Source organism: Lissotriton helveticus, chromosome 7 (assembly GCF_964261635.1).
Source record: "Lissotriton helveticus chromosome 7, aLisHel1.1, whole genome shotgun sequence".
Classification (NCBI taxonomy): Eukaryota; Metazoa; Chordata; class Amphibia; order Caudata; family Salamandridae; genus Lissotriton; species Lissotriton helveticus.
Genome location: NC_136068.1, coordinates 483,098,139 through 483,121,710, shown reverse-complemented (window position 1 = coordinate 483,121,710; position 23,572 = coordinate 483,098,139). Strand labels below are relative to the sequence as shown.

At 49.1% G+C, this 23,572-nt stretch overlaps 1 protein-coding gene across 1 annotated transcript in view; it reads right to left on the bottom strand.

Moving 5' to 3' along the window:
- LOC144766832 (uncharacterized) overlaps positions 1–23,572 on the bottom strand; it is a 145,538-nt gene that overhangs the window by 5,204 nt on the left and 116,762 nt on the right. The window contains exons 5-6 of the mRNA XM_078650552.1: positions 6,956–7,123; positions 6,746–6,832 (exon numbers count right to left, since the gene is read on the bottom strand). Of these exons, the coding sequence (XP_078506678.1) occupies positions 6,746–6,832; positions 6,956–7,123 (255 nt within the window). The remainder of the gene's footprint in view (positions 1–6,745; positions 6,833–6,955; positions 7,124–23,572) is intronic.

Sequence of the window (23,572 nt, the reverse complement as noted above, 5' to 3'; positions counted from 1 at the left end):
TGTTACGTCACAGTGCCTTTTTCCACAATTATTTCCTTTTTAGGCCTGGCCTAGAAACTATTTAGACTTTAGCTGCATTTCTAGCCGCACGTTTTCCAAAAATTGAAATACATAATAAACACACCGCACACTTTCAGTAGGCCCTCTTCATTTATTGGCCTGTTCGACTGTCATTCATATTATGCTTGCACCGACCACATCATGGGTCATTGAGAACGCTCCTGTCAGCCATGGCGCACGTGCACATCTGCCTACTAAGAAGTCGTTTCTCCTCTTTTAAAAAAAATTTATTCACTGGGCCAATTGTACTTATTTTCTTCAAACATTATCACGCCAACTTTAGAGGTAGCGGTTTTGTTTATTTCTTTTCAACGTTTTTCATATTTTTGTAAAACTATATATGAAAAGAAAACATTGTAGACTTGCCATGGCAGCCATATTGGTTTTACCACTGTGTGTTACCACTGGACCTTCCTCCGGCAGGGTATTGCACACAGTTGGTAGAGTCACACATTTGGTGTAAGATAAACGAGCCTTGTGTTTCGCAGTTCAGGGACGAATCCCAGGGCGACTCCTTTTTTCATCATAGTCGCCCACAAGCTTTTAGTTAATTTGATTTACTTCTCTATCTAGCAGAATACAAGTGTCCTGCCTAGTGACAGTCAGGAGAAGATGGCCCAGCAAGCACTGCTCCTCGTATTGGCCTTCATCAGGACTAGCCTAGCTTGTATCTGCATGGAACTAACTTGGCTGTTCAGAGATGCTTTCCATCCCCGGGTTATCCACCATCAGAGGTTCTATAAACAGTCGCCAAGTGCAGCTGATCATTGTTTCATTTTCGTTCAATGTTTTTAAATGTTTCATTGTTGAACCTAGACGCTTATGCTATTTTGCCACTATAACATTGCTATGATTGTATCCGATGGTAATCTTCCAATAGGCGGACATTTTGGACATTGATTCATTTGACCTTTTATGTGTGCAGCTAACACGATTTAAAAAAGAGAGGCTTTCCACCCCGACGCACACAGCAAGCAAGTTACGTTTGGGAGAAGAGACCTGAGAGGGCCAAGTAGCGCTCAGTTTAGTAGCTATGGAGATCTGAGGGACTGACCCAGATGCTCTGGAGCACATTCATCTCAACTCAATGGTATTGTGCAGGAAGTTAGTATCAATGAGAGGACATTGCCTTCTCTGCACTGTGGTCAAGAGGAAGTACCTTAAGACTGCAGGCCCTGAGTGGGAGGATGGCCTACTTTATGATGAGCTCTTGCATTCTGAGCCAGGATGTATCAAGAGGTTAGTGGTTTCATTAGTGCACAGGAATTTCCTGCCAATGGTCCACAAAGTGCCCATGGCACGATACTTGGGCATTAGAAAAACCTTGGGTAGGTTGGACCCACTGTTCTAGTGGCCAGGGGTGCACAGAAACACAGAGAGGTTCTATGGAACATGCTCAGCTTGCCAGATGAGTGGTAAGTCAGGAGGGAGGACAACAAAGGCACCATTAGGGTTGATGGCTAGGAATGGGAGAGAATCCCAAGTTATTGAGATGGTTAATTTCTCAGTAAGGGTTATAGTTTATAATGGAGCACAGTGCCAGATTGAGCCACGAGAATGCTGATGGATTTTCCTGTTGGTTTTACCGATCTGGTCACCCATCATTTCCAGGTTAGGAACTTATCTGAGACAGTCTGATCAGGGCGTCTGTTGACAGACATGTCCCCTGCCCTGAGAGCTTCAGCTGCAACGATATCTGGATCCCTGGTGCTAATTTATTTAGTCATAGGCGAACATGGATCATGCGTGTGCATCATGGCATAGGACTGTCTCACAAAGTGTTGTCTTATTGGACAGAAAGAGGCACCCAAAGTGCTACCCTCACAGTGGTGAAAGGCATTTACTAGGAGTCAAGTAGCATGAGCGACGTGGTGATCAGTAGGAGTAAACAGGCCTTTGTACCTATGTCACTGTAGTGAGGCCTACAGGCCCACTCATGTAAAGTGCCGCTGCTGAATGCTTAACTTACCCTTGGTCTACATCAAGTTTGTGCAGCGCATGTGTGGTGCATGTATGTGCATATGTGCCTGTGAGTCGTAAGATACATGGAAGACTCTGGGGTGCCCTTTTGGGAGACCCATGGCAGACCTGTCGGAGCATAAAGAGATAGAGGACTCAGTCCAGACAGATCTGTGGATTGCTGCATTCCTGTGAGTTGGATGGGACACACACTGGAGGAAGGAAGAGCCAGGCTCTTCAGTACACTTCAAAGGGTGCTCTTTGATTCTAAGCAAGGCCATTGGAAAGGGGCATGGGCACATCTTAGGAGGAGATGGCGCTGATAAGGGAAAGATTAAGACTATGGTCCTGGGATAATTTTTCGATGCACATATCACTGTGGCTGACATCCAGGTATCAACCTCTAGTCACTCAAATGATCCCAATTGTGAGGCTGTCAGATTCAGAGTTGCTTCTGCTGTGACAGGCTGCTTTCTACAGGTAGGGCAACACAGAGGATTTGGCACCTCAAAAGGAATGAAACCCCAGGACAAACTTCTAAGACTCAGGCCCTGAATCAAATTTGGTGTATGGAAATGGACTATAAGATGGGGAGCTCGAGGCTCCTAAAATTGTCCATTGTCAAGCAGGCAGTTGGGCTGTATGTTGAGGAGGAGAAGCTCTGCAAGCCTTCTATCCATGACCAGGACTAGGGGCTGCGGGGCTAGGGTCTGCCAGTCTCCCAGCTGGGTGAGGAGACATCACACAAGGCAATCCAAGACCACCTGCCCTAGAACCTGCAGCACCAGTGCCTGCCTGTTTGCTAAGACCAGTGTGCCCTGTGAGGAAGAAGAGAGTGCTTGAAGGGAGCAAGGTCCAGTGGGGAATCCTCGTGGGAGGATCCCCATTGCAAGGTGTGAAAGCATCTGCTGCACAGATCGGGCCGTTGCCAGTGTGTAGTTTCCAGTCTGCATCCCTGTATACCAGAGGGGGCTGCCATGATGTTACCTGAGGCTGCACCGATTGGGCCTTCGTCCACGTACAGATTCAAGTCAGTGACCCCTTAGGCCACAGGGGGCTGGGGTTAAATTAGCAGCTTGTGAACCCATTGAGTGCTGTAGCCTGTTTGCAGAGTAAAGTCAGCGACCCTGTATGCCAACGGGGGCCGCTGTGAAGAAAGCCGGACAGGCTGGCAGTAAGAGCCACCTCAACTAAATCAGAAAAAGGAGCAGTGGAACTGTCGCGGTTCGGGAAGTGGGGAAAACTGGCCCAGCGAATGTGTGGTAGCTCTGCTATCTTTAAAACGCTTTAAAGCAGAATCAACTTTGTCCTCAACCAGGTGAGTCCCATCGAAGAGCATGTCCATCAGGGAGGGCACAACATCACTTAAGAATCCAGTCAATCACGGCCACACTTGGCAGCAAATGGCAACACTGGCGCCAATGTCCTGCCTAATGGAATCGGTGATGTCCAAGCCACAACAAGTCAGGGAATTGGCCGCATCATGAACTTCTTGAATCACCCGAGCAAGAACAGGTTGGAGATCTTCGGGCACACCAGGGAGGACTTGTGCCACGGAGTCCCAAAGTTAGCAGGAATACCATCCCAATGAGCAGCTGGCATTAGCTGATCAAAGTTACAAACTAGCAGAGGATACAAATGTTTTCCACTAGTGTACATCCCTGCTAGTGGTGGTTATGAAGGTGTTGAGGTTAGACGCACTCGTGGAGGCTTGCACTGCCAGACTCTCGGGAGAAAGATGCTGCGAGAGAAAAGCAGGGTCACCTGGAGGAGGGACTGGGCGCCTAGCAATTTGTCTGTTGATTGGGGGCCCAGAAGAAGATTTGTCTCAACCCCCAAAAAAGCTCAGAAGATGTTTGCCCCAGCTGGAGGACTTCCGTTAAGACATTGGTCTTAACCTCTAAGGTGGGGAGCTGGAGGTCATGTACTTTGGCTGTCCTACGCATTACCATGGCTGGCCCAGGGGGCTCTTTCACTGCCCTTTTGACGGTGGGGGCAGAGGAGAAACAGAAGAAGAGGGAAGAGGAAGGAAGAGAGAAGAGAAAGGAAGAGGGAAGAGGAAGGTTGAGAGAAAAGGGAAGAAGAAGGAAGAGGAGAGAAGGAGGAGGAGGAAGAGGGAAGTAAAAGGAGGCGGAAGGGTGAGGAAAGATGAGTAAAAGGAGGGAAGAGGGGGAGGGAAAAAGTTAGGAATAGAAGGAGAGAGAAGAAGAGGAGCAGGAGGAGAAAGAGTAGTAATAGTAGCAATAGTAGTAGCAGTAGTAGTAATAGTAGTAGTAACAGTAGTAGTAGTAGCAGCAGTAGTGTAGCAGTAGTATTAGCAGCAGTAGTAGGAGTAGTAGTAGTAGCAGTAGCAGCTATAGTATACTAGTAGTAGTAGTATTATTAGCAGTAGTAGTTCAGGGATCTAAAGGTTTTCTTATGAGACTACTGCTGGTGCTGCAGAATGCCAGGATTGCCAGATACCATGGCGGCCCAGCTTGATTCCACGTCGTGCATCTCCTTCCGCCTTACTAAACTTCCTGCCACTTTATCTCAATCTTACAGCTTCCTCTTTATCCCTAATTTCTCTTACTGCCACTGTTATCCTACCGTTCTCCTCCTCCTCTCATTTCTTCCTTTTTGTCTTTAGCCCTGGGCTCAACTCTGATGATGAAAAATAAGCCCCGGTCCTTAAAATTGCAAGCACCAGCACAAAGTAAGCACTGCAACCTCTCAGCCAGGATTGTAACGTACTTCAGTATCCAGTCCTTAATAGGGAAACCATTGACTGTGTGTGTCCTTCCTCACAAACCTCTGCATACGTCAAACCACTGTAAGTGTCCACAACTGGTGTGAAATAGGGTATCATCTTAACACATTTTGACTGGCAGTAGACACTTTTCGATAGGACCACATGTCCTGATGCACTGTCACATGTCCAACAGGTGAAATTGACAAACAGCCCCTCTCTGGTAACTGTCTGAGCTAGAATAACCCCTAATGTTCCATTTGATGGACAACACTGATGTAAGTATATAGTCTTGCTGGACATGTATGCGGTGTCTTGCCTTTAGTTAGCAATGATTCAAATGTTAATCTGACTCGTAGGGACAGCACCCCTTTACTTTAAAGACACTACACACTCCTTAAATGTGCTGACTCAACCCTTTTCCCGTTTTGTTTACCCAAGTTGTAGGTAGAACCCTATAACAACATCACAAATCGAGTCAATGAACTTAGTGACGAACATAGGTGAGTGATTTAAAGTTACCTACAATACAGCTGCCTAATTCCACTCCGCTCCTTCCTCGGTCCTGATGAAAGTCCGCCCATCATGCGGTCATAAGGACTGAAATATGTCGACCACCGATAACAATAATATATAGGTGCAGTAGACCACTTACACATTGACTACAGCACCTGGCACTGTTTTTAACATTACCCCTTCCTGATCAATAAAATGCTCTTTACAGGATACATGGTATTTTTAACTCTACACTTTTTTCGCTAATTTCCACACATTATTTGCAACAGTCAAAGAACCAGATGGTCTCCCTCCAGGTGGAGGAAAGTTTACTGCCTTGAGAACGGGAAACTCAGGTGGAAAAGGACCCTATGATCAAAGGGCTCACATAACTTTGTCAAGCGGAGAATCAAGATATACCGCTATGTATATAGTTAGAGTGTATAAGGGCCATTGGGGAAACAGCCCTTCCAACAAGGTTATTACTTCGTTGTGCCTTTTTCACACCTTTTTTAGCACGCATATTTTTATCGCGAATATGCATTTACAATGCATGCCAATACCATGGAATTAAGGGTAAGTTGGGAGGGGTGCGTGGTCTCCCCCCACAGATACATTGTTTTTAAATCTAAAACCAATGTGTGGTATTTTCATGCGTTGTAAATGCATATTCGCAGTAAAAACATGCATGCTAAAAATTGCGTGGCAAAGGCATGCAATGTTTTTGCCTGCGTTGTACGGTCGTACAACCAGGCCTTTGTACAGCACTTATAGACCCTGGCATTCCAAGAAACGTGGTTCATTCCCCTTTTGATTAAATACTACTATACATGGAAACTGAATGAATCACTGATTCTTTCTCCCCATTCTGATTTTTGGATTCTCCTTCATGGGTTCACACCGCCAATGCCTACCATGTCTGTCCAACGTCCTCCAGATGATTCTCACTCTGTGACACTCTTTTCATCTGATGTCACAATGAGTTTGTCTGCCTCTCCTAGTGGGAACAGTCACCACCCTGATCACCATTAGGCACAAATTAAATCCTTCAATGGGACAAGTCCACCCTTGCAGTGCTTCATTTCTGCAAGTGATTGCAGGTGGTAGGCACTGTCATTCTTTTTTGGGGACTAGAACTTATTTTTCGCCATCTGACTTTGACCCAGAGCTAGAAAAAGAAAAGGAAGGGAAAAGGTGGAAGCAGAATTTGGAAAACAATGTAGAGTAGGTGTTCTTCCAGCAGGGTATCTGCCCAAACATAAGCTCTCTAGCGCCAGGCAAAAGCTTTGCATCATCTAGGCACTGGTGTATGCCTGAGGCTCCACCTCTTTGAGCAGGGCCTCTATCTCCATATAAAGTCCCTCCACGAAGCACAAGGTCTCTGGACCCCACCCAGGATCCTGTGCTCCATCCCAGGTTTCCATCTTCTACAAAGCTTTTCTATCTACCACACTATCCTCTGTCTCCCATAAACAGTCGGTCACCACCCGCACCCTCTCTAACCTTGGTGTCATGGAATTTGCGCTGATGGCACTGGTGGTACTTAAACAAGCAGTAGCTTTGGTGCTGATTGTGCTCTGAGTCGCAGACCTGTGGACATAAACAGTGACAGAAAAGATTCAGAATTCTAGGTAGAAAATGAGGAGAAAGATAGAAGGGGTACAGGAAAGGTAAGGTGTAGGTATTTCTTGAATGGCAGTCAGCAACACAAACCTTGTCTGGGTAGTCGCCTTCCTGGAAGTAGGCGTATTCCTTTTTCAGCCACTTGTTGACGTGGGGCCCAAAGCAACCATGATATTGCAGCTCGCTGCACCAAAAGTCGGGCCCCATCTCAGCGTACAACTTCAGTCCATAGAATCTTCCCTTCTTGAGGACCTTAACCTATGAACAAAGCAATGGAGGATCAGAATGTGTAGAAAACAGGTGCTTGCTCGCAGTCACTGTGCTCCATCAGCCTAGAGCATCTCTTCTGTTATTACCACATGCGACCTGCTGGTAGAACAAACTGATGCATAGCAATGTTAGGAAAAAGAGGTGGACAGGGAAGACTTGCTGCCCGATTCACAAAGGTAAACTTTGACCTAAAGTCTAAGTTTAGACCTAAGGTCTAACTTTAGGCTTGAAGTCTAACTTTAGACCTGAAGTCTAACTTTAGCGCTAAAGTCTAAAGTCAGACGTCAGGTCCAAACTTAGACTTCAGGTCTATGCTTAGACTTCAGGTCCAAACTTAAGACTTCAGACTTTACTTTAGAGAGTCAGGCCCACAGTGTTTGACATCCTGAAGCAACAATTGCATCACAAAGTAACAAAAGTGGAAGCCATCTGGAAGCATAGCTTAGGGGTCTAGCTGAGCTTAAGGTCAGGCTAGGGACCTGGCAGTGTCTACGAAGCAATACATGTCTTTAAGTTAGGAGTAAGTAACCTTTATTTGTACTTATAGCAGGGCCCACAGTAATAGCCAACAATGCAAACTCTGACAGGCTAAAATGTACATCAGCTCTTGAGTTAGTAATGATAATAGGAGGGTTTGAACATGATCCAAGTGGTGCCTTATATAAATGAGAAAATGTAGCATGTTTTGGAAGGTCAAGGAAGCTACCCGGAACCATGAAAGAGAGATGTTCCGCTTGATATGGAATAGTGAAACAGCCTGAGAGTGCACTCTACAATAAAGGGCAGGCAATGGTGGTGTCAGTGAGAGCTCTGTTGGCTCGGAAGGAGGACAGCCTGTAGCTCTCCAAGATTCCCAGCAGGGCGGGTTATACTTGGCATGAAATAGCAACAGATGTTTGGCCTCAACTCCACAAAGAGTATGTGAAACAAGGGAAGAGGCTTCTAGTTCAGCTGAGCTCCTCAAGGAGTGACACAGGTAGGATCTGGGAGATTGGCACTGACGTTGTACCACCAAAGAGCTCAGCACTCTGTAACCACTATGAGATTCAGAAATCCTGGCTAAGACCTCCAGACCCCTAAGTCCAGACCTTCAGACTCACAACTCCAGAGTCAGGCCCCCAAACTCCAACCCCCATATTGAGTATTGAGAACGTTAGACTTCCAGAGTTTGACTTTCGAGACCCAGACATTTGGCTTCAGAACTCAAGACTCAGACATAGGGATCTCCAACTTCCGTACAACCTTCTCCAGGTATCCAGAATTCAGGCCTCCAGATCCAGACCTTCAGCATTTGACTTCCATGTCTCCAGAGGGATGTATGACATTACAACGCATGCTTTTACCACGCATGCCTTTACAACGCGGTTTTTACAACGCATCCCTTTACAACGCATAGTGCTTTGGGGCGCTGGATAGTGAATTGTTTAATTTACTATTCCAACTCCAGTTCCTGTGGATAGTATGGAAGGTGTTGGATAGTAAATTAAACCTATTCCCTATCCTAGAGTGCCCCCCAGCGCAATGCGTTGTAATGGTTTGCGTTGTAAAAGTTGCGTCGTAAAGGCACTATGTGGTAAAAGTTGCGTTGTAAAGGATGTTTCCCCTCCAGAGTCAAACTTCAAGACCTCCAGTCACAGACATACAGAGTCAAACCTATAAACGTAGAATGCTGCATCACCTGGCCTTCATACTCTGCAAGGGATTGTCCATGTATCTAGCTGGATATCGGCTACAGTGTTTGTATTGTCCTCTGTAGATGAGGAAAAAATGAATAGCCTTTGGATGCTTCTGAGCTGGTGTTGCTTGTGTCCTAGCCTCAGAAACCTCTTTGAATCTGGTGCTGTAATTCACAGGCAAATGACTCAATGGGGTAAGTACCAACAGGAGAAATTGCGCCAGCAAACACAAATAAAGAGCCATATGTATCATTCAAAATTGCGATAGCAATTTAGCTAAGTGGGATGTATGAAAGGAAAACAGCCTTGCAAAATAAGGAATCGCAAAATTGGTGATTCCCTATTTTGCAATTGCATTTAAGAAAACGCAAATTGAGATTCCTTAAATGCAATGTAAGAGGCCCAGAAAAAGTGCAATTTGGCCTTAAGGAATCGCAAATTACAACCAACTTCAAGTTGGTGGTAATCTGCGATTTCATTGAAAAATTCACTTTTTTGCATTTTTCAAAGTGCCATGTGGCACACATACATGCCCTTAGGGCATGTATGTGTGCCACATGTGCACACATGTCCATTTCAGAGGTGCAACAGGGTGTCCTTTAGACACCCTGGCACCCTTGAAATTTATTCTCAATTTGCGATTCTCTAATTGAGAATCGCAAATTGAGCATGTCTTCCCATTCATTCCTAGGGGCCTCTAGGCCCATAGGAATGAATGGGCAGGTATTCCTTAATTGCGAATTGCAATTTGCGATTCGCAAATAAGGATTATGTAGGATTTGCAAAATTATTTGCAAATGCTACATACATAGCATTTTGCGATTCTCAAATAGTGATTCTCTAAAAATCGCTATTTGAAAATCGCAAAACCAAAGTTTCATACATATGACCCATAATGCATGACAAAACTTTCACTAAATGCCTGAGACTTGCTGATGGCTGAGATGCTCAAACAGGTTGGTTGTATGAGGGCAGAAACATGACTGAAAATGCTGGTCTTAGGGAACTTTGTTATTTGATTTTATTATGATAGGTTTCTTGTGATCATGATGCTGATACATTTGTATTACTTGGACTCGGCCTTTTGAGGTGTGGAAATTTGAAAGCCTGTCACAAAAGCATGACAGAATTAAAGTAGTCAGCACCAGAAGAAAAGGTGGGCAAACATAGGCTAAAGTTACCTTCACAATCAATTTGGATCACATGATTTTGGCACCTAATTTCAAACTTGGTTGACCCTGGAAAACTCCAGTCCTGATAATTATCATAGGTCTTCCCACAGTAGCTAGGCCAAAATGGGTCACACTCCACCAAGAATTGCCCACAGCTAGTATGTATGTTAGGAGCTTTAGTGCAATTTGTTGAATCATAGTATCCTGATTCTTAAAGCACATGTTACTTTCCTTCGGTAATGATATATCCATAAGAAACATTAGTTAGTGTTAGATTCTTTACCTTAGAATATCCCCAGGCGTCAGACTCGATCCGGAAAGTTTTCGTCAGCAGTACCCCTGCGCGTCGGTAGGCGTCGTCTGCGGCTCCGCGTCCATCGTCGGTGTCGTGATCGCCGGGATGACGTCATCCCAGTACTTAGACGCCGCCCTCGTGCGTTGACGTCAGTTCTGTACATAGCTTTCTGCGGCAGGAACGCAGAGCCATGCAAGAAACCAACAATGGTGCCATGAAACTAGGGCCCTCAAAGGGAGATACTTTAACCCTAGATATCAGTTCGCAGTATGGGGAGGATGGGTGGGGCGATAAGGAATCTAACACTAACTAATGTTTCTTACAGATATATCATTACCGAAGATAAGTAACTTGTGCATCTGAAAGAAACACGTTGGTGTTTGATTCCTTACCTTAGAATAGATACCCCAGCAATACCAACCCTGGTAGTGGGTCTGCGAACCAAGATCACACTAGGAAGTCCTGGAGAACGGAACGGCCAAAGAAGCCATCTCTCCGGACTTGGCTGTCCAGGCAGTAGTGCTTGGCAAACGTGTGCAGCTAGGCCCACGTAGCTGCCTGACAAATGTCCTGCAGAGGGACTCCCCGTCCCAAGGCAGTAGTAGCCTATTGTGGCCCAAGTGGAATGGGCGCGCAGCCTCACAGTAGGATCCTTTTAAGCCAAGGAATAACAGACCTTGATGCACAAAATGACCCACGAGAGATGATCCGCTTGTGCACCGCCGTCCCATCTTAGTGCCCACATAGCCAACAAAGAGTTGGTCATCCACCCAGAACTGTCGTGTCCGATCTAGGTAAAAGGAGAGCGCACGTTTTGGATCCAGACGGCGGAGCCTCACTTCCTCTTTCGAGGAATGCGGAGGCGAAAAGAAGGTGGGCAAGGTGATGGACTGCCCGATGTGAAAGGCAGTAACCACCTTGGGCAGGTAAGAGGGAACGAGTCCTCAGAACAACCTTGTCCGGATGGACAGAAAGGAAAGGAGGCTTAGAGGAAAGAGCCTGGAGCTCACTCACTCTTCTGGCAGAGCTGATAGCAACCAGGAAAGCAGTTTTGAGTGTCAGAAGACAAAGAGGACAATTATGAAGTGGCTCAAAGGGAGCACACATCTTATAAGTGAGAACAAGGTTCAAGTCCCACTGAGGCATCACGAAAGGAACAGGGGGGAACATGTGTGTGAGGCCTTTCAAGAACCTATTTACAACAGGGGACTTGAAAAGAAAAGGCTGATCAGGAAGCCTCAAGAAGGCTGAAATGGCCGAGAGATAGCCCTTGATAGTGCCCAGAGCAGAGCCCTGCTGGGCAAGAGAAAGAAGAAAGTGGAGAACCTCTGAAAAGGGGGGCAGAGAGTGGATCCACAGCCTTTGCTGTGCACCATGCCACAAATTTGTTCCTGTAGACGTATACTGTTTTTGTGGAGGGATGCCTGGCTGCCAGAATGACAACACCGACTTCAGGAGGCAAGTCAAATGGCCTCAGCTGTCGCCACTCAATCTCCACGCATGTAGGTGGAGACTGGACAGGTTCGGGTGGAGGACCGTCCCCTGCTGTTGCGACATAAGGTCCTCCTGAAGAGGCAGATGAATCGGGGTATCGACTGACATGCTGTGTAGCTCGGGATACCAGTACCTTCATGCCCAATCCAGGAGCCACAAGGATGACTTGGGCCCGGTCGCGTCTGATCTTCTTGAGTACTATGGGCAGAAGTGGTATAGGTGGAAAGGCGTACAACAGACCTCAGCTCCACTCGTGACGAAAAGCATCTCCGAGCGAGTGCCGCCTTGGAAATTCCAACACGCAGAAGTGATGACATTAGGCATTCTCTTCGGTGGCGAATAGATCTAACCAAGGTTCTCCCCACTGCTGAAAGAGACCTTGCGCCATGTCTCAGTTCAGACGCCATTCGTGATGCATCGTGTATCGGCGGCTGAGTTGGTCCGCCCTGGCGGTCAGGGAACCTGCCAGTTGTTGAACCACCAGAGTGATACCCTGGTGTTCCAGCCATGTCCAGAGGCACAGAGCCTCCTGACAAAAGGTCCACAACCCCACCCGCCCTGTTTGTTGCAGTACCACATGCCGGTGGTGTTGTCCGTGAACACCTGCACTACACTTTCCCGGACAGAGGGAAGGAATGCCTTCAATGCAAGCCGGATCGCCCGCAGCTCCAAAAGGTTGATATATAGCCGGGACTCCGCCGGAGACCAGAGGCCTCTGATCTCCACCTCTGCCATGTGGACCCCCCATCCCAGAAGGGACACATCCATCACCACTGTGTGCTCCTGTTGGGGAAGGGAAAGGGATCTGTCACTGACCCAATCGTGGTCCGTGAGCCACCACTGCAACTAACTTGCAGTGCCCTTCGAGATCAGGACGTGGTCGGACAGGTTGCCCTGATGCTGTGCCCACTGTAATTTCAGGTCCCACTGCAGAGCCCGCATCCGCCACCTGGCGTGATGTATCAGCAGGATGCAGGAGGCCATCAGCCCCAGATGCCGCAGCGTCACCTTGACCGAAACTCGGGATAACGGCTGAAAGATCAGAATCAGAGCCTGAATATCCCAAACCCGCTGCTCGCGAGGATAAACCTGAAACTGCTCCAAGTCCTGAACCGCTCCGATGAAGAGGAGCCTTTGGGAGGGACTCAGGTGTGACTTCGGGACGTTGATGGAGAACCCCAGCGAGTGCAGGAGATCGGCCAGAGTTTAGAGGTGGGAGACGACTGCCTGGGGTGAGCCCGCCTTCACCAATCAGTCGTCGAGATAGGGGAAGACTGGAACACCTGACCTGCGCAGATGAGCTGTGACCACCGCCATCACTTTCGTGAACACCCGAGGGGCGCTGGTGAGGCCGAAGGGGAGCACGGTAAACTGAAAGTGCTTGTGGCAATGGATTAAACCCAGATCTGTTGACTGTGTGTGAGTGTTTAATTGGTTCAGATGCTCCGTCCATCACCACCCCCTTTTGAGCCGCTTTGTTCGCCATAAGTTGGCAGGGTATGCTCAGACGTGAGTCCCTTGCTCACTTTGCAACTGGATTCAAGCAAGCCTGGCTGAAGACGGCTGGAATGCCAGAAACCGCTCCTAGGAAGCTTGTTTCTGGTCCAGGGAAGGCATGTCTTGGCAGTTCGGGCTGGACTGTTCCCATGAGGCACAGGGTCAGACTGATTTGCATATGGCCATGTCTGAACTGGGGTGGCAGAGTGGGCTAAAGAACGGTGATGGATTAAACCCAGATCTGTTGACTGGGTGTGAGTGTTTGATTGGTTCAGATGCTCCGTCCATCACCACCCCCTTTTGTACTCCTCCGGACACTGAGGCAGCACGTCCGCCACCGTATCCCGCAGAGTGGGTGTAACGGCCCAAAAGGCATGCGGTATTGAGGAACGCAACCCCAAGCTGACTGAGGAGAACAGTTTCTTCCCAAACTGATCAAGTCTTTAGGATTCCCGATCCGGGCAAGTGGACGGGAATGCGGTCTGGGACGTAGAGGCCTGGATAACCAGACTCTCGGGGTGGTGTGGGTGGACAGGAAGCTGGGGTCACCCGGAGCCGGGCGGTGCCGTCGGGCCACGCTCCGATCCACAGGGGGCACTGTGGAGGACATGGACTAAGTGCCCATCAGAAGGTCTGTGAGGGCCTCATTGAACCCAGCATAGCGTCCAAAGACCTTACTGGCGGTTGAAGCACCTCTGTGAGGAGATTAGTCCTTACGGCCACTGCAGGGAGCTCAAGAGCCAAGGCCTTGGCTGCCCTGCGCAACACCACACCATAGGTAGCACTCTCCTCCGTAGCCACGGAGGGAGGAGAGATGAAGCCAGTGTCAGGCGATGTATCAAGACCACTGGCCTCGCCCAGCTCGTCTGCCCAGTCCTGACTTAACTGGCACTGCTGTGCCAGAGGGTCTTCAGGTCCTCCCAGTTCTCCCCTTCATCCGAGTCCTGATAAACAGGCATAAAGGATGGAGCAAGGTCATAGATGAATTGCTCACCCATCAACACCGGAGACGGCGCCGGGAGTGGCACCGTAGGGGTCGGCGCCAGCGGAGGAGTCGTGAGGTCGACTGGTGTCGACTGGGATCCAGGCCTAGATCCCAGAGGATCCTGCGGCACTAGGCCCGAAGTCGCCGACGACGCCGGCACGCTAGGACCCCCAGGGCCCGAAGGCTCACCAGCAGGCCTCGACAGCGGAAAGAGAGTCCTCATGGCCATGAGGATATCTCAAATCTGGTCCGGAGTCACATTAAGCCCAGGGACCGGAGGATGTGGGGCCGGACGTGACTCCTGCGGCTCGGGCGGAGCCGCGTGGGTGGTGCCACCGAACCCTCGCCCGAGTCGCGCAACCGGCGAGGGGAGTCAGAAGAGCGATGTCGCCTCTTCGACTTCTTCTTCCCATGCCTCGACTTACCGGAGGATTTGGAGCCCGACGAGTGGTGATGACTCAACGAGCGGCGATGGCTGCAGCTCTGCGACCGGTCCCTCGACTTCCTCCTTGACTGGGACCTTGAGCAGCGTGGAGCCGACTGCCAGAGGTCGAGAAGCTTACGGGACCGCTCCCGCCTAGCTTTCGAGGTCAAGGCCCGGCAGTCGTGGCACAACTTGTCGTCGTGGTCGGCCCCTAGACAGTAGAGACACCGGCGGTGGGGGTCGGTCACCGACATCAGTCAGTGACAGGCGTCGCAGGGTTTAAATCCAGGCATCCCTACCGGCACCAGGAGTCGAATCGACTCGAAAAAGATAGTCAAAATAGACCAAAAAGTTAGTCAAAAAGTGACTAAGGGTACTAGCTCTTCCCGGATCTGCGCTTGCTGGAGCGTAGAAAAGAACTGACGTCAGCGCGCGAGGGCGGAGTCTAAGTACTCCAATGACATCATCCCAGCGATCACGACGCCGACGACATATGCGGAGCCGCAGACGACGCCTACCGACGCGCAGGGGTACTGCTGACGAAAACTTTCCGGATTCAGTCTGACGCCTGGGAATATTCTAAGGTAAGGAATCTAACACTAACTAATGTTTCTTTCAGATATATCTTTACCGAAGGTAAGTAACTTGCACTTTAAGAATCAGGATACTATGATTCAACAAATTGCACTAAAGCTCCTAACATACATACTAGCTGTGGGTAATTCTTGGTGGACTGTGACCCATTTTGGACTGGCTACTGTGGGAAAACCTATGATAATTATCAGGACTGGAGTTTTCCAGGGTCAACCAAGCTGGAAATTAGGTGCTATAATCATGTGATCCATGTTGATTGTGAAGGTAACTTTAGCCTATTTTTGCCCACCTTTTCTTCTGGTGCTGACTACTTTCATTCTGTCTTGCTTTTTTGACAGGCTTTCAAATTTCCACACCTCAAAAGGGCTAAGAAGGGACAGGCGTGCACCAGCGGACCATCTCTCGTGGGTCGTTTTGTGCATCAAGGTCTGTTATTCCTAGGCCAAAAAGGATCCTCCTGGGGAGCTGCGCTCCCATTCCACTCGGGCCACAGCAACTACTACTGCCTTGGGACGGGGAGTCCCTCTGCAAGACATTTGTCAGGCAGCTACGTGGGCCTCGCTGCACACGTTTGCCAGGCGGTACAAAAGAGGATGGTGATGGACGGAGCATCTGAACCAATCAAACACTCACACCCAGTCAACAGATCTGGGTTTAATCCACCACCGTTCTTTAGAACTATTGCCTGGACAGCCAAGTTCGGAGAGATGGCTTCTTTGGCCATTCCGTTCTCCAGGACTTCCTGGTGTGATCTTGGTTCACAGACCCACCACTGGGGTTGGTATTGCTGGGTATCTATCCTAAGGTGAGGAATCTAACACTAACGTGTTTCTTTCAGATGCACAAGTTACTTACCTTCGGTAATGATATATATGTAAGAAACATTAGTTAGTGTTAGATTCCTTACTGCCCCACCCATCCTCCCCGTACTGCAAACCGATATCTAGGGTTAAGGTATCTCCCTATGAGGGCCCTAGTTTCATGGCGCCAGTGTCTTGCATGGCTCTGAGTTCCTGGCGCGGAAAGCTATGTACAGAATTGACGTCTGTGCGCGAGGGCGGCGTCTAAGTACTCCGACGATTTCATCCTGGCGATCACGACGCTGACGATGGACGCGGAGCCGCAGCCGACGCCTACCGACGCGCAGGGGTACTGCTGATGAAAACTTTCTGGATTCAGTTTGACGCCTGGGAATTTTCTAAGGTAAGGAACCTAACACTAACGTGTTTCTTTCAGATTGACAAATCTCATTTATGTCGTCCAGCACTTTTGACCAATGGAAATGTACATGTTTTGAGGTTTTGTTTTTAGTAGGAAGAAAAGGGTGAGTAATTTCGACCCATGAGGTGTCCGTTTTATATCCATTACCTCCTTAATGCCAGTTTTTCCCCATCTTCACTCTTTTTTTCCCATATTGGCCTCTCTCTTTGCTTGCATACTTGCATGTGAAGTATACAAAAAAAAGTGATGGGTGAGATGCTTTAACCTATCTCAGTCACTGGTAATTACTCGTGCCACATTCCAGTCTATCACTTTTTTGACCACAATGCCATCTCAGATTAGATCCAGCCACATGTATTCAGCCGTGACCCTTCTCTAATAGGAACAGTCCAACCCGAACTGTTGTTCCTGTTCAGGGATGACTTGCCCTGGGAGTTCGGGCTGGACTATTCGGATTGGAGCAGGGTCAAGACTGATTTGTATATGGCTGGGTTCAAACTGAGGTGGCATGATGTGCAAAATAATGATGGATTAGGATGCAGCCCAGACTAATTACCAGTGGTTGGGATTAGTTCAAGCTCCATCCACCACTTGCATGTGACACTCACTCCCTTGACTTCAAACTTAGAGTCCTTATGTAAATCCCCTATGGCTACTGTCACAGTAACAAATTAAATTAAGTATACAAAAGATTCTGTGAACCCATGTAGGTACCTAACAGAAGTTGATGGATCAGTGAACCTGGCCACTGGCAGTCTGATGTGAAAATCAATTACACCGACTCATTGGCGGTGGATTATATCTGCCTGCTCGCCAGCCAATGGCCACACCAACATACTTACCTAGAACCGTAAAGCTCATGTGAGTAGGGGTGCTCAGGGATGGGTGGTAACACGTGGATGCTAACTCTTCCCTCCCTGTTAACATGATATCCCTCCATCAAGAAACTGAAAAAAAGACTACCGTTCTGTTCCAGTAGAACGTAAAAATAGTTTTAACAAAGGTTGAACTGGGTTGGGACCAAGATGTTTAGGGATGAAAGAGCCTTAGTTCACCAAAGGAGATGCTGACCCTGGTGTCAAGTGAGACAATTACACAGAAAATTCAAAGTCGCCATCACTCAGGTGGTCTTGACTAGCAATGGAGGGATTCCCAGATGAATGTGTTCTTCGCTACGTTGAAGAATGCACCCTTTGAGGCTTCTTTGTTTCTCCCAGCTTCAATCATGGTACCTTCTTTTTTACTCATCTTCCTATTGCTCTCAATTTGTTGGGAGTTTATCATTTTGGGTTTTGGATGGTGAGGGCTTCGTAAGCCAGTTGTCAGTATGACGTAAGCTAGTCTTTGACCTATGAACACAGCAATACAGAAGCACCTGGTTGTGGACGAAAGGGCATTTTAAAATGTCTTAAAAAATGCATAAATCACTCTTTCAATGAAGACTTTGTAGTCCTCCGCTAGTTGCATAACCTTGTTGAGTGTCTTTAGGAAGCATTTCACCTCTCCATTAGGGTGGGATTGTGGGATGATCTTGATATATTTTTGGTTCATGACAGCAATGTACTCTTTAACCACATCGCTGCGGCGGCTATTCGGCCACATCGCTAAGGGGGCGGGGGGCCGCGCGGCGGGTCCATGCTGGTGACGTATCCGCTTGGTCACCACCCGCGGTTGAGCTGTGCTCATGACGGAGCGGTTCCGTCATGGCCCCGCCCGCTTAAAAGAACGCGCCGCGCAGGCGCGAAATCAGCGCCGCGCAGGCAGCACAGCGCTACCGCGGCTGATGACGGAGCGGTTCCGTCATCAGCACGAAAAGGGTTAATGAATTGTTGGTGGGAATCTTTTTCTTATTCAGGACATTTCGTGAGAGTCGATAACCCATAGTAAGCAATGGTCAAAGTTGTTCATGTGTTCAAACAAGGCCCAAAATGTTCAGTAGGTGGCCTTTGTGCAAGCCCCCTCTGGTGCAAGGCCACAGCGACAGGTGCTGCAAACCACTGCACTGTAAGCTCTCAGCACTATCTTGGTCTGCAAATGGTCCAGTTTGGTGGAGTGGAGTGGAATGCTTTGTGCGCCAATGTTTATCCCAAGAGACATATCCCTGAGCTCTAACAACAGATGGCTCAAGAGCTGTGCTTCTTGTAGTCTTTGAGACTTAATTTGCTGTGGCTACTTTGTTCTAGGGATCAAGTCTTAGCTCCTATGGCAGCTTGCTTTGATCTCTTGCCAGTGCCGTCTCTTGATCTACACTCCCCAGTGTTTCCTCTGGGACCTGCTTATGTCAGAGGGTATCCTAATGGATTTGCAAAAGTTGGAAAAAAGTAGCAAAAAATAACTGAATGGGACAAACACTGTGATGATTGAGTATGGTTTTTAGGTGTAAAATAGTTTCTTATGCATTCCAATGAAAGCACTTTGTGTAGGGTTAATGATACTTGAAATAGCTTATAACATGAAGTGAGTGGGTAATATTCGCTTGGTGGAGCTAAAGCCCACTCTATGTATGTTTCATACAATAGGAAACAATATGTCTCCAGACAGCTGTGCTGGTAAGCCATACATTAAAAGAGGTTTTCAGAGAGGTTAATAATGGGCTCTCTTTGTGCCCTCTATGTCCCTCTCGCTCGCCAGCATAAAACCCAAAGCTATTACTAAAATAGAATTATGTGACAGGCTTGTAGGGGTTAAATTACGGAAACAATGGCCCAAGGAAACACTCCTGGGCCCCTTTTTCATATAGTTAACCTTGGTATGAAGGAACACCCTGGGACTATTTCCTCTCTCTTCTTGTGTTTTCTCAAGCTTGGGGGTGGCACTTGGCTGACCATGGGAAGGGGAGTTGGCTTATTAGTTTAGGAGCAGGACCAGCAGAACACCATGATCACCAACAAGTCCAGGACCACCACCAGACCCAGGTGCACCAGGACCAGGAAGATCAAGAAGAACATTGGCATGAAGGATAGGGCAATGATGCCCAGGACGAACCAGAGGAACCAGGGCCTGGAGGAACAGTATCAAGACTAGCAAGACCAGGACAAAGAACAGGGCATGTGCCATGAGTACCAAGATAGGAAAACCAGGACAAGGAATACCAAGTCCACCAGGGCGGTGAGGAACAGATCAGAAGCAACAAAAAATAAAAAAAATCAGGATTAACAGGGCCAAAGGGACAAGAAGATTACAGCCAGATGGATAGAGAACAGGAGAACCAGGGGACCTACGACAAGGAAGACTAGGCAAATGGGCCCAAGATCAAGACAAAGAAGACTAGGAGGAGGAAAAGATGGCCAGGAAATGAAGTGGGCCTGGAGGAATGAGATTTAGAGCAGGACGTGGAGGACCAAGACCAGACCAAGACCAGAAGGACCAAAGGGGCCAAGTGGACTATGGCTCAGTGGGAAATGACCAGGTGGCGAACCAGGGCTAGGGTAACCAGAACAAAGAGGGTTAGTGTAGGAGAACGAGGGCTATAGGACCAAGGGAACCAGAACAAAGAGGGTTAGTGTAGGAGAACAACGGCTATAGGACCTGGGGAACCAGAACAAAGAGGGTTAGTGTAGGAGAAAGAGGGCTATAGGACCACGATCAAGAGGACCAAAACCAGGAAGGCCAACAGGACAAGGTTGAGGACCAGAATCAGGAGGACAAGAAGGGCTAGGAGCACCAGGAACAGTATGATCAAGAGGGCATGAGAGCCGGGGGGCATGGCCAAGCCAGCCAAGATGGCTGACGTGCCCGAGTAGAGCTTTGTACTCCGGCCTGCATAATCAACAATCATATTGGTCTGTGGGGCCCAACAGAGACATGTAACTGCTTCTGACAGATACCGGATGCCCAACACACAACTAGATAGTGTCAAGGGGCTACACCACAAGATTCGAAGGGCCTCGACCTTGTGGCTGCTCTCCCAAAATGGCGACCATCATGGACAGAAGACAGAGGGTCGTCGAGAAAAGCTGTGAAATGCTGGCTCAGAACAGAGTGTGACTCCGTCCCAGGCCCAGCACTGTGCCCCAGGCACAGCCAGCAGGAAGAACGAGGTGAGGAGCGGGCGGGGGGGCTTAGCAGCGGAGAGGACGGGAGGCCATAACCGCCACAGGACACCCTTTGGCAGTTGGTGAACACCTAGGGCCAGCAGAGAGACCTACATGACGGTTCTCCGGCTGAGGGCCGACGGGGCCACCCAGGATTCCCCAAAGCCTCCCAGAATCTGACCCAGGCCGGGCTCCAGGAACAACTACAGACGGTGAAGGAGACGCAGTGTGAGGTGGACTGGAGAGCCAAGAGTCACATAGTGCTGGGGCTGGAGACGCACCTGTGTGCGGCCCAGGAAGCCTGGATAGCGTGACACTCGGCCAATACCAGGAGAAAGGAAAGAGATTAGGCCCGTCCCCCATCCACCACCTGCTGCCCAGCTGGAGGGCACCCCCACCGCCTGAGGCTTGCCGGTCGATAAGAGTCCCAGAACTTCCCTTGGTAAATGTTCGGGGCTTAAATGCTACTAAGAGGTAGGGGCTGTCCATCCAGGAGCCCTTCTACGAGGGCATACCGCCTTTCTTTGTCCACCACCCTGCGGGTTTCTTTTAACGGGATCCCCGGCCTGAGCCAAATCAGCGAACCACGTGCAAAAGCAGAGTATGTAGCAACACAGAAAGTGCTGCACCGTTGCTTTTGTACTCGTTCCAATTCGGCCTTTGTGAGGCGCGTCTCCTGTAAAGAATTATCTGTGTTTTCTGGCATTTGGTATAGGAATTAATCACATACCTATTTGGCTGTACGCATTCCCCGAAAATTTAGAGAGAAGATTCAAGTGTCTGCTGACGTTGGTATATCAGAGTGTGCGTTCTGGGGTTGGGGGAATGGGTAGAGGGTATCTTGCACTGATCCTGCCCCGGTCCTCTGTCCTGTGATGCCGTCAGATGAAGATGCTCGCCCTGGGTGGAATTACATTTGTGGGGATGGTGAATAACTGAGGAGAAATTCAAAATTTCGAGGGGAACCAGGTCCAAACATTGCGGACCTATCACAACTGGCGATACTTCCAAACTATGCAAGGAGCTAAAGTTCTAGTGTATTGTGTGTGTGTGGGGGGGGGGCTGGGTTCTCGGAGTGCTGGTCCGTTGTCCATAGTGGCCCATGTTCCCGAGTGTAGTGTTGGCGGGGTCTGTTGTACTTAGGAAGAGAGCTACGAAGCGACTAGTGGTAGTACGGTCTCAACCTGTTTTTCCGGGCATGGGCAGGGTGGGGATCCCGTTGGGAGAGGGTGAGGAAGAAAGGAGGGGATTGTGAACCTAGATATCATGTTCCCTCAAATTAGTCCATCTGCTGTCAGGGGGGTCACGGGGCGAGGGGTCACTGAGTGCGCTCAGGAGATGCTTGTGTCCAAGGAATCTTCTTTGGATGACAAGACGTGTGGGCCATCTTCCCTGTCTGAGCTTTCCAAGGCTGGATCCAAATTTGCGGCTGCTTGGAGAGCTCTTCTTCGCTCAGCTATCTTTTCTTCGAGGTTGGGGTGGGGTAGCTACTGGGCTCTGGTGTTTTGGTCCCTGTCGCTGGGAGGTTCCTTTTCCCCTTTGGCGCCTGCATCGTGGTTCCCTTATGTTAGGGACTACGTCCCAGGGAGGATTGTCCAGAGCATGGAGGTCGATCTATTCAAACACTGCCCTCAGGTCCACAAATAATGTAGTGTCTCCATCATGTATGATCCTGAGGCGGGTCGGAAAAAGAAGCGAGTATTAGACCCCATTCTGGCGGAGCTTCCGTTTTGCCTCCAGGAAGGAGTCCCGCTGTCGCAGCACCACCCTAGAATAGTCCGGGAAGTCCATGACTCGTTTGTCTTCCACCTGAAGTGGCCCATGTTGTCTGGCCGCTCTCAGCACCGGGTCCCTGTGTCAAAAGTTTAAGCAACTTCAGGAGCACTGGTCGTGGGGACATCCCTGGGGGAGGTCATCAAGAAGGAACCCTGTGGGCTCCCTCCACTGAAAAGGGCGTGAGTTCGGAATCTGGGGTGAATTATTTGAGCCATGTCTAAATGAACTTCACTGGGTTGGATCCTTCAGCCCCTTCCAGCAGGTAGATCACTCGGATATTGCTTCGTCGAGACCACCCTTCTAAGTCGTCTGCTCTCTCCTTCAGCCTGCTGATACGGCTTCCTGCTGTGACTTAGCTAACAGCTGAAGGGTGGCTAGGGCCTTCTCAACATCCGCTACTTTATCAGCTAGCTTACACTGGTCATCTCGCAACTGGCCGATGTCCGAGGGCAGGGCCCAAACTTATCCTCCATTGTGGCCCGTGAGTCTTCAATTGCTGCTAGTACTTTATCCAGCTTGTTGGACATAGTCTGTGAAGCAGTGGTCTCGGCTTCTGGGGGCTGACTGGAGACCATCGGGAGCAGGCGCCGTTCCGGGGCTGAATGTCCGCGATACTGCTGTAGGACGTAGGCGCCCCATGATGTATCCAGTGGTGTGGTGGGATCACTCCCTTACGTGTCACCTGGAGTGATCTGGTGATGTTGATCGTTTGTGACAGAAGACGGGTTACTGCTGTTAGCTCCTGGTGAATCTTTTCGGCTTTCGGTGTCCACCGTTGTGGCAGGCGCGAGCTCCGTCGAGGCAGCATCTCGTAGGAGATGAGAGTGGTTGGGAGTGTTAGGGTCTTTAGCTTTAAGGAGGGTCAGTAGTCCTTCACTACCGGCCTTCCATCATGCATGCTTGGCCCCGTGTTCAACAGCATTTGGGCGAGATGAGATTATGTCCTGGTTGGAGATTCAGCTCTCCGGAGTTGAGCAGTGCACTGACCGGAGGCTCCCCGTCGCTGTCTGCTCCAGGAGTGGTTTGGTGACCTCTCACACCCCAGTCAGTGTCCCGCTGGATGCTGATCATGGGCACAGCATTGGTCTTTAACAGAAGTATGGCAGAACGGAAACCCAATCTCTAGGCGGTATTCCTTCCACTCGATACTCCATAATCTACGGGTACGCCTCGACCGGTTTCTATGCTCTCCGACAACACTCCCCATGTCCCAGCAAGTAGATAACCTGGGACGTGTGTTCTCTGATCACGACTCGCATCTTTTAACCT